Source organism: Bombyx mori, chromosome 24 (assembly GCF_030269925.1).
Source record: "Bombyx mori chromosome 24, ASM3026992v2".
Taxonomy (NCBI): Eukaryota; Metazoa; Arthropoda; class Insecta; order Lepidoptera; family Bombycidae; genus Bombyx; species Bombyx mori.
The window spans coordinates 2,961,997-2,977,254 of record NC_085130.1 but is presented as its reverse complement, the minus strand read 5'-3'; the positions used below and the strand labels follow the sequence as shown (position 1 = coordinate 2,977,254).

Sequence of the window (15,258 nt, the reverse complement as noted above, 5' to 3'; positions counted from 1 at the left end):
AACAACCGCATTGAAAGTTTCAGTACCTTTTTGTTATGCTTATATTATAGATGTCTCTCGCGAGGTAAAACTTGTAAGTGTGTATACGTTGGGTGGATGTCTTTTCCATAGAGTTTCAAATCACGTCGCTGCTAAAGAAGATTACAGTTGAAAATAAAAGTATCCGCTGTGTCTCTGCACTGAGAGAGCACACCCTGTATAATGTAACCAACTAGAAATGTATTTATTATTATCTATTTATATTTATTTAAAATCTTATAAGATAATTTTTTTTTTAAAAGTATTAAAAAAAATTTTTTTTTAATTATTATTAATAATTATTATTAAATGCTTATTTCAGTAAGGAAACCATACATTTTGTTAGTAATACCTACTATTATTAGTACTAGTACTAGTAGTAATAACAGTAGGTATTACTTATAATCTATGTTAGTAATAATGAAATAATTTATGTTCGATATAAATTTTCCAGGTACAAAGCAACGTGGCTGTCGGCACGCCGGATTACATTTCACCGGAAATATTAAGAGTGCGTATACAGCAATTATAAATAAATACATTAAGAAAAAAAAACATGTCAATTTTTGTAGTAGACTTAGAGAACTATTGCTTAGCTGCGTGGTTAAGTTTACGGCCTACGAAGGTAGTACGTGGTTACTGGAGCCCATGGACATCTACAACGTAAATGTCGCCAATCACCTTCAGATGTGAGTTGTAAATCTGTTTTACGGTACGCTGACTGCTTATATATTACTGCTTCACGGTAGAAATGGGTGGACATAGACATCTACAACGAAAATGCGCCACCCACCTTGAGATATAAGTTCTAAGGTTACAGTATAGTTACAACAGCTTCAAACCGAAACGCATTACTGCTTCACGGTAGAAATAGGCAAGGCGGTGTTACCTACTTGTGCGAATTCACTAGACGTCCTACCACCAGTATCAGGTATGACTACTACTGCATCGCGGCAGGAATAGGCGGATTGTTGAGACCGAGAGGCTCATGATGTATTGTGTGTCCTGTTGCAGGCCATGGAGGATGGGCAGGGCAGGTACGGCCCGGAGTGCGACTGGTGGTCCTTGGGTGAGTGAGAGCGCAGCAGGATTCAGAGTCGGAACCTATGGTTAATTCAATAAAATGAAACAGTAGAGACAGGCAGCAGCCTGGTTCTGTTCCTGGCATTGCTGAAGTCCATGGGCGACGGTGACCACTCACCATCAGGTGGGCCGTATGCTCGTCTGCCTGCAAGGGCAATAAAAAAAAACATGGTGATTCCAACGGGAGGTCTCTGGCCGTCTCCGGTACGCGGCCGACGGCATTGCCCCACCGGGACCTTTAAATATGGTAAAAGATGAACCGACGAACCCGCAGTGGACACATGGGGCTCGCGATAAGGTCCCCTACGAGCAGACCTACACGAAATGAGTCAATAAGAGTGACTACCCACCAAATTGGTAAATAAAAAATTTCACACACACATGTGTGAGCGTGCACTTAATGTTATACTCACGCCTATGGATAGTCAGGGCCATCTCGCGGCGAGCAGTGGAAACAATTGATAATGACATCCACCACCGACTTAGAAGGATAGTGGTGTCAATACGGCGGCAGTAGTGCTGACCTCGCTGGCGTCAGTGAGCAAATTCAAATTTAAATTCAAAATCATTTATTTCAACTTGGATGTCATCAAAAACACACTTGTTGAATGTCAAAATGTAAATGAAAATGTTAACTCTACCACCGGTTCCAAAAAAGCCACAGTCCTGAGAAGAACCGGCGAAACAAACACAGCGGGTTTTTTTTTTTTTTGTATTTTCTCAACTATTTTCTTCTTTTTTTTTTTAAACAAGAAAACATATTTACAGTATACAAAAAACAAGTCAAAAAAATACAAATCAAATAAATAATAATAATAATGAAAAATGAAAAGGCCAGGAGCGAACGCCTCATTCCCACGTAGTGCCATCTAGTAAAAAATCCTTAACTTTATAATATGCCTTGTTGCACAAACGTTCCTTGACAGTTTTCTTAAATCTATGAACAGGTAGTAGTTGAACGTTTTGTGGGATCTTGTTGAAAAGTTGTACACCCAGCCCCCTGAAAGAGTTGCTTATTTTCTTAATTCGAGCCGCCGGCAACGCAAGCCTATGTTTGTTCCTAGTGTTCACATTATGCAAATCGTAGACTCTGGGGAATTCTACAATGTTTTTACGCACGTACAATAAATTTTCAAAAATGTATTGGGACGCTAAAGTTAGAATTTTGATTTCCTTAAACTTGTCCCTCAAGGATTCCCTCGGGTGCATATTATAAATAGCACGAATAGCCCTCTTCTGCAGGATGAAAATCGTTTCGACATCGGCAGCATTGCCCCATAGCAAAATGCCATAGGACATAACACTATGAAAATAACTGAAATAAACTAGACGTGCCGTATCTTCATCAGTATACGTTCGTATTTTTTTTACCGCAAACGCTGCAGAACTAAGTCTATTCGCTAACTTGCATATGTGAGGACCCCACTGCAGCCTGGAATCAACTGTTATACCAAGAAAAACTGTCGAATCAACAAGCTCCAGTGTCTCTCCACTTACAATGATATTAGTGTCTACTTGTCTAACATTAGGTGTGGTAAATTTTATACATTTTGTTTTTTTGTTATTTAATAACAGATTATTAACACTAAACCAATGTACCACGCGCGAGATAGCATCATTCACATCGTCATAATCTTCCAATTGTCGTTTAATTTTAAACAATAAGGATGTATCATCAGCGAATAATACGACCTCGTGACGGGTTTCAATAAACTTTGGTAAATCATTGATATACACAAGAAATAAGAAGGGACCCAATATGGAACCCTGAGGAACACCCATATTAAGTAAGACACCGGAAGATCTCTTTCCTTTAACGTCTACCTTTTGGATTCTTCCGGACAAATAAGATTTAATAAGTTATAATGAAACGCCCCTAATACCATAATGGTGTAATTTCCTCAACAATGTATTATGCTCAACACAATCAAAAGCTTTAGATAAGTCGCAGAATACCCCAAGGGCATTATGCGATTCCTCCCAAGCATCGGTGAACACTGCGGGGGGGGGGGGGGTTAGGATTGCCCACTATAATAAAAAAGGGGACTTATAACTTTGATTGCCGAGAACTGGTATTAAAACTATGTTATGAGCAGTGGTCGGAGTAGGTAGATTGATTTTATATACTTGCGTCAAGATATAATATGGACATGCCATTATATCCACAAAGATATGTTTTTTAAATTGAAAAAATATATTTTTCATCTTCATCGGATACAATTTCTATATTTATGAGATAAAGTAATAAAAAACCCTATCTAAGTTTTGTCTCATACTGACAAGCGTCATTTCTAATTCAACAGAAAGGGACAAAATACAGTGTAACTAGTCCAAGGTGTTTTTGTATAAAATAAAATACTAATTTATTTCACCATTAGCTAGCACTGGTAGCGTAGATTAATATAATTAATACGTTTTTTTATCTTAAACACAGTTTTTTTTTTTTTTTTTTTTTTTATTGCTTATATGGATGGACGAGCTCACAGCCCACCTGATTCTTGCTAATTTAAAAATTCCGAAACAAATATCGTCTTTTCGCATTAAAAGTGTACAATTTCCTAAAATATTCGAAATTGAGTTAATATGCGGAATCATTTGGTATCACCAGTATTCTTTTCATAAATACTGTCAAAAGAGCGTAGTTTAGTTTTTTAGTTTTTTTTTTAGTTTGCAAAATATATTTTGACTACTATTAACAAAATTAATACATAATTTTATCATAATGTAAAAGACAGATAATGTAACTGGTAAAAAATTAATGTTGCAAAGATGATTAATATGTATTAAAAATATCACATGTAAAACACTCTCCTGTAAAATTAGTAAGTTTTGAGATTATACAGTTTTAATGCGAGAAGACGATATCACAATAAATATGAAGTTCCGGTATTTTGGAGGCATATCCATATTATCCTCTACGTTTGACGTCAACGACCTTAAATCAATCTACCCACTCTGACCTCTAGTGATGAGTGTGTCGTCGGCTCACCCTGCTGATGTACGTTCCAGGAGTGTGCATGTACGAGATGCTGTTCGGCGAGACCCCGTTCTACGCGGAGTCGCTGGTGGAGACCTACGGCAAGATCATGAACCACTCCAGGTCCTTCCAGTGTCCGCCGCCCGACGACCACGCCGCACAGGTCCGACACTCCACTCACTCTGTAGCGATAAGTAACATTATGCATGCGCGGGTAGGCACCACCACCCCGCCTATATCTGCCGTTGTAACTATACTGAGACCTTAGAACTTATATCTCAAGGTGGGTAGCGTATTTGCGTTGTAGTTGTCTATGGGCTCTGGTAAGCACTTAACGCCAAGTGGGCTGTGAGCTCGTCGACCCATCTAAACAATAAAAAAACGAACTCTTTCACTAGACTACGCATGTCCATATGGTGGCATATTTATTATATAAAATAGATATTACCCACCTCACATAATATATATACAGTCAAAACCGTTTACTGCGACATCGTTTAATACAACATGCCGGTTATAACAACCTAGAACAAAGGTCCCGGCTGAATGCCATATGACCGCCTTATTAAAAATATTGCTTTCTACGACATTGGTAATAACGACATACCTCATAAAACGACCACATTTAACTAATATTGATAATATCTAATCATCTAATTGATAATATTTGTTTATGTATGTTTTTATATGTATATATTTATGATACGTATATGTATATATTTATGTATATCTATATATTTATGTATATGTATTTATTTAAGTACGAGTATTTGTATCTATAAATATTATGTATGTTATATATACACATATTATTATGTTTCAATAATATCACCTTGACACTACACCTACCAAGCTTCATCTCTGCACTCCCCTAAGGTAGACTGTTAGAGAATGCCTATGGCATTAAGTCCGCCTTTATACTTTATAGTATAAGAAGTTATAAATAAATAAATAATATTTCGGAGAATTAGATCTGTTAGAACGACCGGCTAAACTGTATTGTAAACAATTTGAATAGGTATATCCACCTTTGTCTTCAATGGCTATTAAAATCAGGAAAGAAAACAATAGGATTTAGTTTAGTGTAGGGTCTTTTCTAATTCTTAGAAACAAAACACGTGCATGCGGTAGTCAAAGCCCACTTCTTCATATCTCTTCAGTTAGTTTGTTACTTATCTATACACAAGACGCACCAAAACTTTGTGGAGTTATTCGTGAAACTTTCAAAATTTCGCAAAGAAAAAAAAAAGTAATTAATATTGAAGAAAAATCGCGTATTATGCAAATATATTTTTCAATAATTCCCTATCGATTTGTTTGTACTTGCACGATACACATTAAACATCACCGGTTGTTGCGACTATCGGTTTTTACGACTGAATATGAGCAGTCCCTTCGATGTCGTTATAACAGATTTTGACTGCATAATAAAGTATAATATAGTACACAAAAAAAGTTCTTTCATCCAAATATATGCAGTTTTTTAAATAAATCCACATTATTAATCCGTAATGGATACGAAAAGATTGGCGGGTACAATTAGTAGCTTTAAAGACACGACCTCGGCACGTTTTTTGTACACTTTACATTGCTTGTTCAAATACGGCTGGTACCAATTACTAAACAAATTAATGGAGTATTTCTGCAACATTTCTTTTTATATGAGTTTTGTTTTTTGATCGATAATATAGTATAAATAAATAAATATTTTACTAGCCATCACGCCACGTTAACTGGTCCCGTGATAAGTTCGTAAAGAACTTGTGTTACAGGTACCAGATAACAGAAATAAATATAAGATTTTTATTATACACATACATATATATATATATATATAATATACATCCATAACCCTGGAAAAGACATTTTTTTAAATTTATCATACAAATATCTTCCCTTGGCGGAATTCGAACCCGCGACCCCCTTGTGTAGTGACCATGTCACTTACCACTACAATAGACGGCCGTAAAAAATCTATCTATCAAATCTATAAAAATCTATAATCAAATCTACTTACCGCCTTCAGGTGTCTGAAGAAGCCCAGGATCTCATTCGAAGGTTGATCTGCGGGTCGGAGAACAGACTCGGCAAGAACGGACTCCAAGACTTTAAGGTAAGCGCTCGCATCCAGCTATGATCACATCCCGCGGGCTGGGACCAGTTGTTGTAACCCAGCAGTCTGGGAACTTTTTAATTTTATTACCCCAAAATATTGTTGTGTAAGTTGATATTACCCCATGGCGAGGAACAAAAAAAAAACGAAATCGCTTCTTTTTAGCATCTTTCATATTAAAACCCCAATGATTATTTTGAAAAGAAAACAATCAGTAAAAATTTAACGATTTTAAAGAAGTTTCACTTCAATATGTACTTTTTACTCACAAAAGTTTCATTTTTACCCCCCAAAATGTCATTTTACCCCATTTGGGTAATTTACTCTGGTTCCCCGACCGCTGTTCTAACCTAATACGTACCTGGTATTTATTTATTTATTTGAGAAACAAACAGTACAATATAAACATATAATATTATGTAAAAAAATAGCTAAAACAATAACTAAATATGTTTCCACAATTAAAATCACATATAGGTAAAAAGTGAACAGAGAAGAGAAATTTAAAAATTTAAGTTACAAAAGCAACACAATACCCACGTATTATTTTGTACATCAACTTCGTCTATTGTAAATATTTTTACTCATTAAAAAAAATTAAAATATTTGAGAAAAAAAAAAAGCCCGCTGAGTTTGTTTCGCCGGTTCTTCTCAGGACTGTGACTTTTTTTTTTAACCGGTGGTAGAGTTAACATTGTTATTTATATTTTGACATTCAACAAGTGTGTTATGCTGACATCTAAGTTGAAATTAATGATTTTGAATTTGAATTTGAACAATATAAAACTATAATACTCATCGGACTAAATCACCTTATAAATATTTCAAAATAGCTGGTATGCTCACGAATGACTTTGACGTAATACAAAAATCGAAACTCATCAAAATTGTTACTGAACTAGTTTCAAATAATAATCAAAACAATGTATAATTACTTATGTTATAAATTACTTATTTCGTTAATCCACGGCATATTCATTATTGAATCATACGTTGAAGTGGTCACGCGTCCCGATATGGAGGGCGGGGAGGTGGCACCCTCCGAGGCTGCTGATGCGGAGACAGAGCACGCGAGGAACCGGCTCCCAAGCGACACCTCTGATTGTTCCACTTGCCTCGCTCATGTATAGGAATATGTATGTTCGGTTTCCGGTGCAGAGCCACCCCTGGTTCGGCGGCGTGGAGTGGGAGACGGTGCGCGAGGTGCAGGCCCCCTTCGTGCCGGACGTGTCCAGCCCCACGGACACCTCCAACTTCGACGTGGACGACACTGACGTCAGGTGAGGGTCGTCCGGGGGACCGCTAGGGGTTCGCGGGAAACCCTACTGTTGTGACGTGGGTAATGTGTTAATTTCAATAACCTCACGTCATGTTTATGGGACCTTACAGTTTTGTACTAGGTAGGACTCAAGAAATTGTTATGGATAAGTAAAATTTTATCGAACACTTGATAGCTGGCGCCTTTTATGAGCTGTGTGCTTAGTGCGAGTTTTTTGACTTTCTCGATAGCGTAAAAGCTAACTCATATTTGTATGGAATGGGATCGTTTGCGCACGTTTGCCGCTAGGGGCGCTGTTCATACAAAATTGGGTTAACTTTTACGCTATCGAGAACGTTAAAAAACTCGCACTAAGCGCACTGTTTTTTATTTATTTATTGCTTAAGTAGGTGGACCCAGCTCACGGCCTACCCGGTGTTGAGAGGTTACCGGAGCCCATAGACATCTACAACGTAAATGCATGAGTTTTAAGGTTTCACTTGTAACAGTATTATTATGAAAATGATGGTGAGATATTGCCAGATGCCCAATAGACAGCTGCGTTGTTGTTGCTAGGTTGTCGGAGGCGGTGCCGCCGCCCCGCGCCAGCGCCGCGTTCTCCGGCGTGCACCTGCCCTTCGTGGGCTTCACGTACACGGGCGGCTCCGCGCTCAGCGACCTGGGCGCGCCCGCCCGCCCACTCAGCCCCGCCAAGAACGCCACCAGCCAGGTAATTCGACTTTAATCATTCGAAATTTTATGTTTAAACATTATTATGGTTCTATTGTCAAATATTAATGTACTTATATAATATAATCACAGATTTCGTCAAAACTACACTATAGAAAAATATTAATAAAGACAAACAATATTTAATCTATTCTCAATTTGACCACAGACGACAAGAACAAAAGTTTGACATTAAATAAATAGTATGCATGCGTGTGTGCGTCAAATACATGGTATGTAGTGTGTGTAATGTTTTCTTTATTGATTTAATGTATCTTTTATGCATTATTTAAAAAAATATATTAGCATTGTGCACTTCTTCTCTATATTCTCTATAAGTGTGGAAAATTTCATACCCCTCCGTCCGCGCAATTTTCTTAAAAAAGCATATAAAGTTTTTGCTTCACGTATTAATATATAGATAATTCCAAATTCAAATCGGAGAGAAAATGTGTGATTTATATATTTATTTTTCGTACTGTCCAGATGTGTGAGAATCTAATGAAGAAATTCGATACATTTCTGTACTGACACCCACGCTCTGTTGCAGGCGCCGTCCAACGCCGGGGACCGCGCCGCCGTCAAAGCGCTCGAAAGGGAAAACGCGCTGTTGGCGCAGACCATAGCCGAGCTGCGGGCCGGGGGCGACGACCCCGCCAGCGGTCAGTGACGTCACGCAACCCTCCCCAACCCCCCGCGCCCTATAGAGCCCCCGCTCAGCAACACTTCAACTGTGCCACTGGCAATACGAAGACATATGCTCTTTTAATTTCATTACGTAGATAGGTGAACGAGCTAACACCTCATCTAGCGTAAAGGGGTCACCGCAACCCAGAGACACCATAAGGTATATTTCGTCACATACCTTGAGACATCAAGGCCTCTATCAAGGTAAAGTCATATATTACCATTTTGTGACAGTAAGGTTGTGCAGGACCGATCATTGTAGCGAAGCTTGGGAGTGGTTTATGTTCCAGCAGTGGACGTCTGTGGACTGATGATGATGATTTCATAACAGAAATAGACTTATGGTATCTATTACCAGTATAGGCCGATTGACGAACGCATTACACTGGTAAAGAAATTAGCACAAGCATGCTCTACTTACAGACGAACTTATCACGCTGAAGGAGGAACTGGCGACGCTGTCCAAGAGGAACGCTGATCTCGAGGCGCAGTTGCGTTGTTACGAGCAGGTCGCGGTCTCAGCGGTCGGGCAGGTACGGTAGTAACGCAGTCTCCTGCTTCCTACCGGGATAATAAATAAATAAAACATTTAATCTAGACTATCTTAAATCCATATGTTGTAAGTAGAGTAATACCTAGAACTACGTGATTAAAATTAAACTTAGCAAAATTATTAAAACATTTAAACTATTAAGTCATAAATCTGCGTTGCTTTGAGGCACCAGGCGCATGGGTACGTATATGAACCCAGTGTCTCAAAACAGCACATTCGGGCTTATTACCTAAAACCATCAGGATATTGTTGGTACTCGCCCGAACCCTACGATTCAGTGAGGCTGTCGGTTTGCGGATAATTGATGAAATAAAATGAAAATTCATGAAAAGCGAATGATTGATGAAAAGTCATCCGCGTGTGCGTCCGCAAACATACCTGATGCGCTACAGTACCGCGGGAGCCCCAACAACATCCTGAAAGCATTATTATATTGCACTCGGAGAGCATTGTATGCCACTCGTTAATAATGACCGCAATAAAATAATAATAATATAACACTTTATTTAACATCATATGCACAGAGTAAGCTAATAAAACAAAGAATAGTCGGGGTGATATATCTTAATAAATTTACATAAAAATATACACTTATATACACATGTGAAAAATAAATAAAATATTAAGATAGACTTACATACGATTAAATACAAATAAATATAAAAATATGCAAGTAAATACAAAATAATGACCGCACTGTCACTCGCTAATGTGATCTTCCTTGCAATTGACAGGATATTCCGTCAACGCCCCAGGATATGGCGGTTCGTTTGAGAGAAATGGAATTGATCGTTCAATCTCTGACCGCCGAGAAGGAGGAGCTCTTCAAAGAGCGGACTGACTCTATGGAAAAATTGAAACTTCAGGTGAGAAAGTGTTTAATTAAACTGGCCAGTCTGGCCAACTGGAAGTCTTTGTTGTTCAGTAATTCTTCTATCTCTCTCTATAGTTATTCAAAAGCCGCGCAAGGAAAAATCGTTTCCAATGTGTTTAAAAATTGGTGGCTAGGCTTAGGGCCTCTTGTTAGTCCTCGCGGGTAGGTACCACCACCCTGCCTATTTCTGCCGTTGTAACTATACTGAGACCTTAAAACTCATGTCTCAAGGTGAATGGCGCATTTACGTTGTAGATGTCTATGGGCTCCATTAACCACTTAACACCAGGTGGGCTGTGAGCTCGTCTAACCAAACATGCAATAAAAAAAATTAAACTTTTTTGTCGGTTTTATTGAATCTGTATCGTATTCTTAATAGGATAAGGAATTGAAGGATGCTATATCACAACGCAAGCTCGCCATGGCCGAATATAATGAGGTCACCGAGAGACTATCCGAGTTAAGACAGCAGAAGCAGAAATTGTCGCGGCAGGTAATCAAAATTGTCTTAATATAAACAAAATATATATTCCACGGGTATTACTGTTTTACCGATCACTAAATTTCCCTATGTGTATTTATTATCCCTTGACCACGATACGCATACAAGTATTCATGATGAACATTCATTCCGTAAATGCAAAATAAACAAGAATATTATTATAAAAATTGCGAAATGAGGTACAAATTTCATATTATGTTGCAAGGTTGAGTATATATTGATAACAGAGCCATCTATTGACAAATCAGAACCACGCACGTCAGACTTTATATAACCGTCGAACAAAAATTTCCGTTTAGTTCCAATTCGCACCACTAGATGCCACCGATACTTTTTCCATCACTTTCTGAATCGCGCTGACGAGATGTAACATGGTGAAATACATAAGCTCAAAATTACGAAAAGAAATCATACTTACCTGGCGTAGGGGATACCGTGATCAATTAGGCGGTTCCCCCAGGGCGAGGCTGTTCCATTGCACTGCGGAACGGTTGACCCTTGCGATTACTCCTAATGCGAGTAACTCGGACGCGTAATTTTTGGTAGTGGGGACTGCGTACGCGCTGTCCCCCCCTTTAATAATTAATTTAAAGTGTTAAAATCACCATAGCTCACTCTCAGTTGCTAGCCAGATCTTTTAATCGGATCGCGTTTCCGATCCGCTGGTAGATTATATCAAGCACTGAACTACATGTCATCACGGATCCTCCCGATTCACTAACGGTGTGTTAGGTTACCTCAAGCACTAGTCGTCGAACCCGTCGCTGACGTCGAAGGGCTCGACGAGTAAATTTAGCCCACAGACACAGCTCACTGAGTTTCTCGCCGGATCTTCTCAGTGGGTCTCGTTTCCGATCCGGTGGTAGATTCTGCGAAGCACTGCTTCTGCTAGGGCTAGTGTTAGCAACACTCCGCATTGAGGTCCGAGAGGTCACCTACACGTTAGGTTGAAGCTGAAATAGCCTCTCAATGCTATCAGCATAGGTAGGAAAAAAAACCGACCTAATGCAGTCTCACTTCATCTGGCTTTTCTCGTACAATAAGATTAATTCGTAACAGTTTGAAATATTATCGAGGAAAGTCTATGTATTTGGTTTAAGCGGCATTTTTCCAATTTCACAGTCGGGCCATTTAAAGTTTAAAATTTGGGCAAAAACAAATAACATACATAACAAACTTCTTAGTTATTTAAATGGAGTAAACTTAATTGAAGTTTATTTAAAAACATCGAACTCTGTGAACTAGCCCAAGACCCACATAGTGCCAAATACTTGCAAATATTACATATACATATTATGATTAGTGATATACATAATATAATATATACGCTAACATATTATTAGCTAATACGGTAAAAATAAAATTTAAGTTAGTCAAGCTAACCCATGATATCAGGATTCATTTACCTTGAAGCTACATAATTCCGATTTGGGGCATTCTGTGATCTTATAATAAAGAGATTTTATTACAAGTTCATACGTCCTATAATGCGCAGACTTTTTCTCCAACCTATTACGTACTTGATGTTAAATGGTTTCTGATAAAAATAGATTTAAGTATTCGTCAAACAGAACGCGTAATTAGCGCGCGTCAGAGCGCTAAACTGACGCCGAGATGTGTTGTACTACTATGGTAACATACTGTCAAACAGAGCGCCAGCGCTATAGCGCTCATAGCGCTATAGGTAGGCTACTATAGGTATGTTAGTTGTACAACGCGTCCCGGCGTCATAGCGCGGCGTTAGTTTAGCGCTCTGAAGCGCGCTAAGTACGCGTTCTGTTTGACGAAGGCTTTAATCTCAATGGTGTTGTGTGACGTTAGTGGTATTATAGCCCCTGAACTGGAACGCGTGACTGATTCATTGCAGAAATACCTGGTGGTGGGACCTATCAAATTTACTGTGTAATCTAAGGATAGCACGGAGTGTTTTTTTAATGGCTGGATGAGCTCACGGCCTGGTGTTAAGTGGTTACTGGAATCCATAGTCAGCATAAGTAGGTAGCGCCTTGGCTCTGCCCCTGGCATTGCTGACGCTCATGGACGACGTACGGTACCGTCACTCTAGCGCGCTGGCACCAAGAGGACGGGACGACGCGTCGGCGGCTGCGGACTGCGATGCGGTCCGCATTTTCGTCGTCGCTGTCGTCGCCAAACATACTGTAGAAGAGCAACCCGGTCGGCGGTGTATCGCGTTCCGACCCGGCAGGCTGGTTCTGGCCCAGCGGGGTATCCCGGAACACCAGCGGCATCGCCTGGGCGGCTTGGCAGGGCCGCCGTACCGCGGAGACCGACGTCGTCGGTCGTCGACTATCGCCTCGACGACCCAACGGTCGGGCGTCCTCGGGGTGGCGCCGCGTGTCTGGTTGTAGTGTTGACCGCGGGAACCCCCCTACTCTGACCGGGTTTTGACCCCGGACGGAGATCGGACGTCGGGTGTAAGAGTGCAGGGGAGTCGTTTAGTGGGTGGGCCCTAAAATCCTTGGGCCCGCGATCTGCTCTCAACACTTGCAGATCGTTGAGTCTCACATACCCCGCGCGCCCCCTGGGCGCGGGGACCTCGTAGGAGGTTCGGCCCCCGGCCCGAAAAATAAATAAATAAATTTTAACTATACTTGAGATCTTAGAACTTATATCTCAAGGTTGGTGGCGCGTTTACGTTGTAGATTTCTATGGGCTCCAGTAACCACTTAATATCAGGTGGGCTGTAAGCTCGTCCACCCATCTAAGATATAAAAATAATTTAATGTAATGCCAATTTGTTTTTGAGACATGATTTCTAAGTCTCAGTTTTTTTATAATACAATTTGCCTTATCGCCAGAACTGTGTGAATGAGATTCCGTTCTCGTCGTAAATTTCAAGGTCCGCGATAAAGAAGAAGAGTTGGAAGTGGCTATGCAGAAGATCGACGCGCTGCGCCAGGACATCAGGAGGGCGGACAAGGGGCGGCGGGAGCTGGAGGCGAGGCTGGACACGGCCATCGCTGAAGCCACCAAGGTAATTGGATTATAGTGGCGCTTTCATCAGCATCACTAGTTTAAAAGACCAAGGAAAGTGGGACACGTCGTGGCCTAATGGATAAGACGTCCGGTGCATTCGTGTTGAGCGATGCACCGGTGTTCGAATCCCGCAGGCGGGTACCAATTTTTCTAATGAAATACACGCACTTAACAAATGTTCACGATTGATTTCCACGGTGAAGGAATAACATCGTGTAATAAAAATCAAACTCGCAAAAATTATAATTTGCGTAATTACTGGTGGTAGGGCGTTTTGTGAGTCCGTACGGGTAGGTACCACTACCACCCTGCCTATTTCTGCCGTGAAGCAGTAATGCGTTTCGGTTTGAAGGGTGGGGCAGCCGTTGTAACTATACCTGAGACCTTAGAACTTATGTCTCAAGGTGGGTGACAGCATTTGCGTTGTAGATGTCTATGGGCTCCAGTAACCACTTAACACCAGGTGGGCTGTAAGCTCGTCTACCAAACCAAAAAAAAAAGATCATCTGATGATGATCGAAATTCGATCATAATCACTGATACCCAAAAGCTTCGATTTGTTTAAGTAATAACCTCGTTTATTCCTTTTATGATATTTGAAAAAAATGAGTGAGGCTTTATTCTAAGTTATTGTCAAGGCCTTTAATGGCCGCGCCTTAAATTGAAATCGTTTTTTTTTTTTCGTTTTTGAGTATTGGATCTAATGCATTCGATCTTGGGTTAAAATTTAGTATAAAATAACTTTTAATTTCTTATAAGCCGTTAGAGGTTCGACAATTTGTTCTGTACAGTATGATGATGGATAATTGTTTGGGTTTTGTAGTACTGTCTATTTTAATAATATTTGAGGTATTGCGGGTGGTCCTAAATAAATTTCCAGTATATTCGCAGCTTGTATATAACTGTGAAGACGCGAGCACTGTCCTTGAACTAGTCCTTAATTCCGCAGGAACGTAAGCTGCGGGAGGAGTCCCTCCGCGGACAGCGCGCGGACGCCGCGGGAGGGACGGGCTCGACCGCCGACGTGGCGCGCCTGCAGGCCGAGGTCGAGGCTCTGGAGGTACCTACACACACACATACACATTCTTGAGCACGCACGCACGTTCCCGCGCAAGTATGTGCGTGCGCACACGCATCTACGTACGCACCTACGTACACACGCGCTTACATACACATTCATGGACAATTTAATGGTAGGCAGCGGCTTGGCTCCGCCCTGGCATTGCTGACGTCCATGAGCGACGGTGACCACTTACCGTCAGGTGAGCCGTATGCTCGTCTGCCTAAAAAGGCAAAAAAAAATGCCTTATAGATCATCTTGTTCAATAGTCTTGTTAGTTTATGTAGGTAAACGAGCATATAGCCAATTTAATGAGAAGTATTAACCGTCGCTCGTGGACATGAATAATGTCAGGGGCACATCCAAGCCGCTGCTTGAAATCCCCTGAGACTGCACTATATAAGACG

General features: G+C 40.3%; 1 protein-coding gene and 1 non-coding gene across 5 annotated transcripts in view; both read left to right on the top strand.

The window, feature by feature from the left end:
* Positions 1-15,258, top strand: part of LOC101746513 (serine/threonine-protein kinase Genghis Khan) — an 80,497-nt gene that overhangs the window by 19,651 nt on the left and 45,588 nt on the right. For all 4 annotated transcript variants that reach the window (XM_062675644.1, XM_038020154.2, XM_062675645.1 and 1 more), the window contains exons 9-20: positions 473-529; positions 1,033-1,087; positions 4,111-4,241; positions 6,105-6,191; positions 7,350-7,471; positions 8,026-8,179; positions 8,729-8,840; positions 9,289-9,398; positions 10,153-10,284; positions 10,672-10,785; positions 13,655-13,789; positions 14,741-14,851. In XM_062675644.1, the coding sequence (XP_062531628.1) occupies positions 473-529; positions 1,033-1,087; positions 4,111-4,241; positions 6,105-6,191; positions 7,350-7,471; positions 8,026-8,179; positions 8,729-8,840; positions 9,289-9,398; positions 10,153-10,284; positions 10,672-10,785; positions 13,655-13,789; positions 14,741-14,851 (1,320 nt within the window). The remainder of the gene's footprint in view (positions 1-472; positions 530-1,032; positions 1,088-4,110; positions 4,242-6,104; positions 6,192-7,349; positions 7,472-8,025; positions 8,180-8,728; positions 8,841-9,288; positions 9,399-10,152; positions 10,285-10,671; positions 10,786-13,654; positions 13,790-14,740; positions 14,852-15,258) is intronic.
* LOC119630516 (U1 spliceosomal RNA) lies at positions 11,205-11,366 on the top strand. The gene has a single exon (XR_005246266.1). It is a non-coding gene; the product is annotated as a U1 spliceosomal RNA (small nuclear RNA).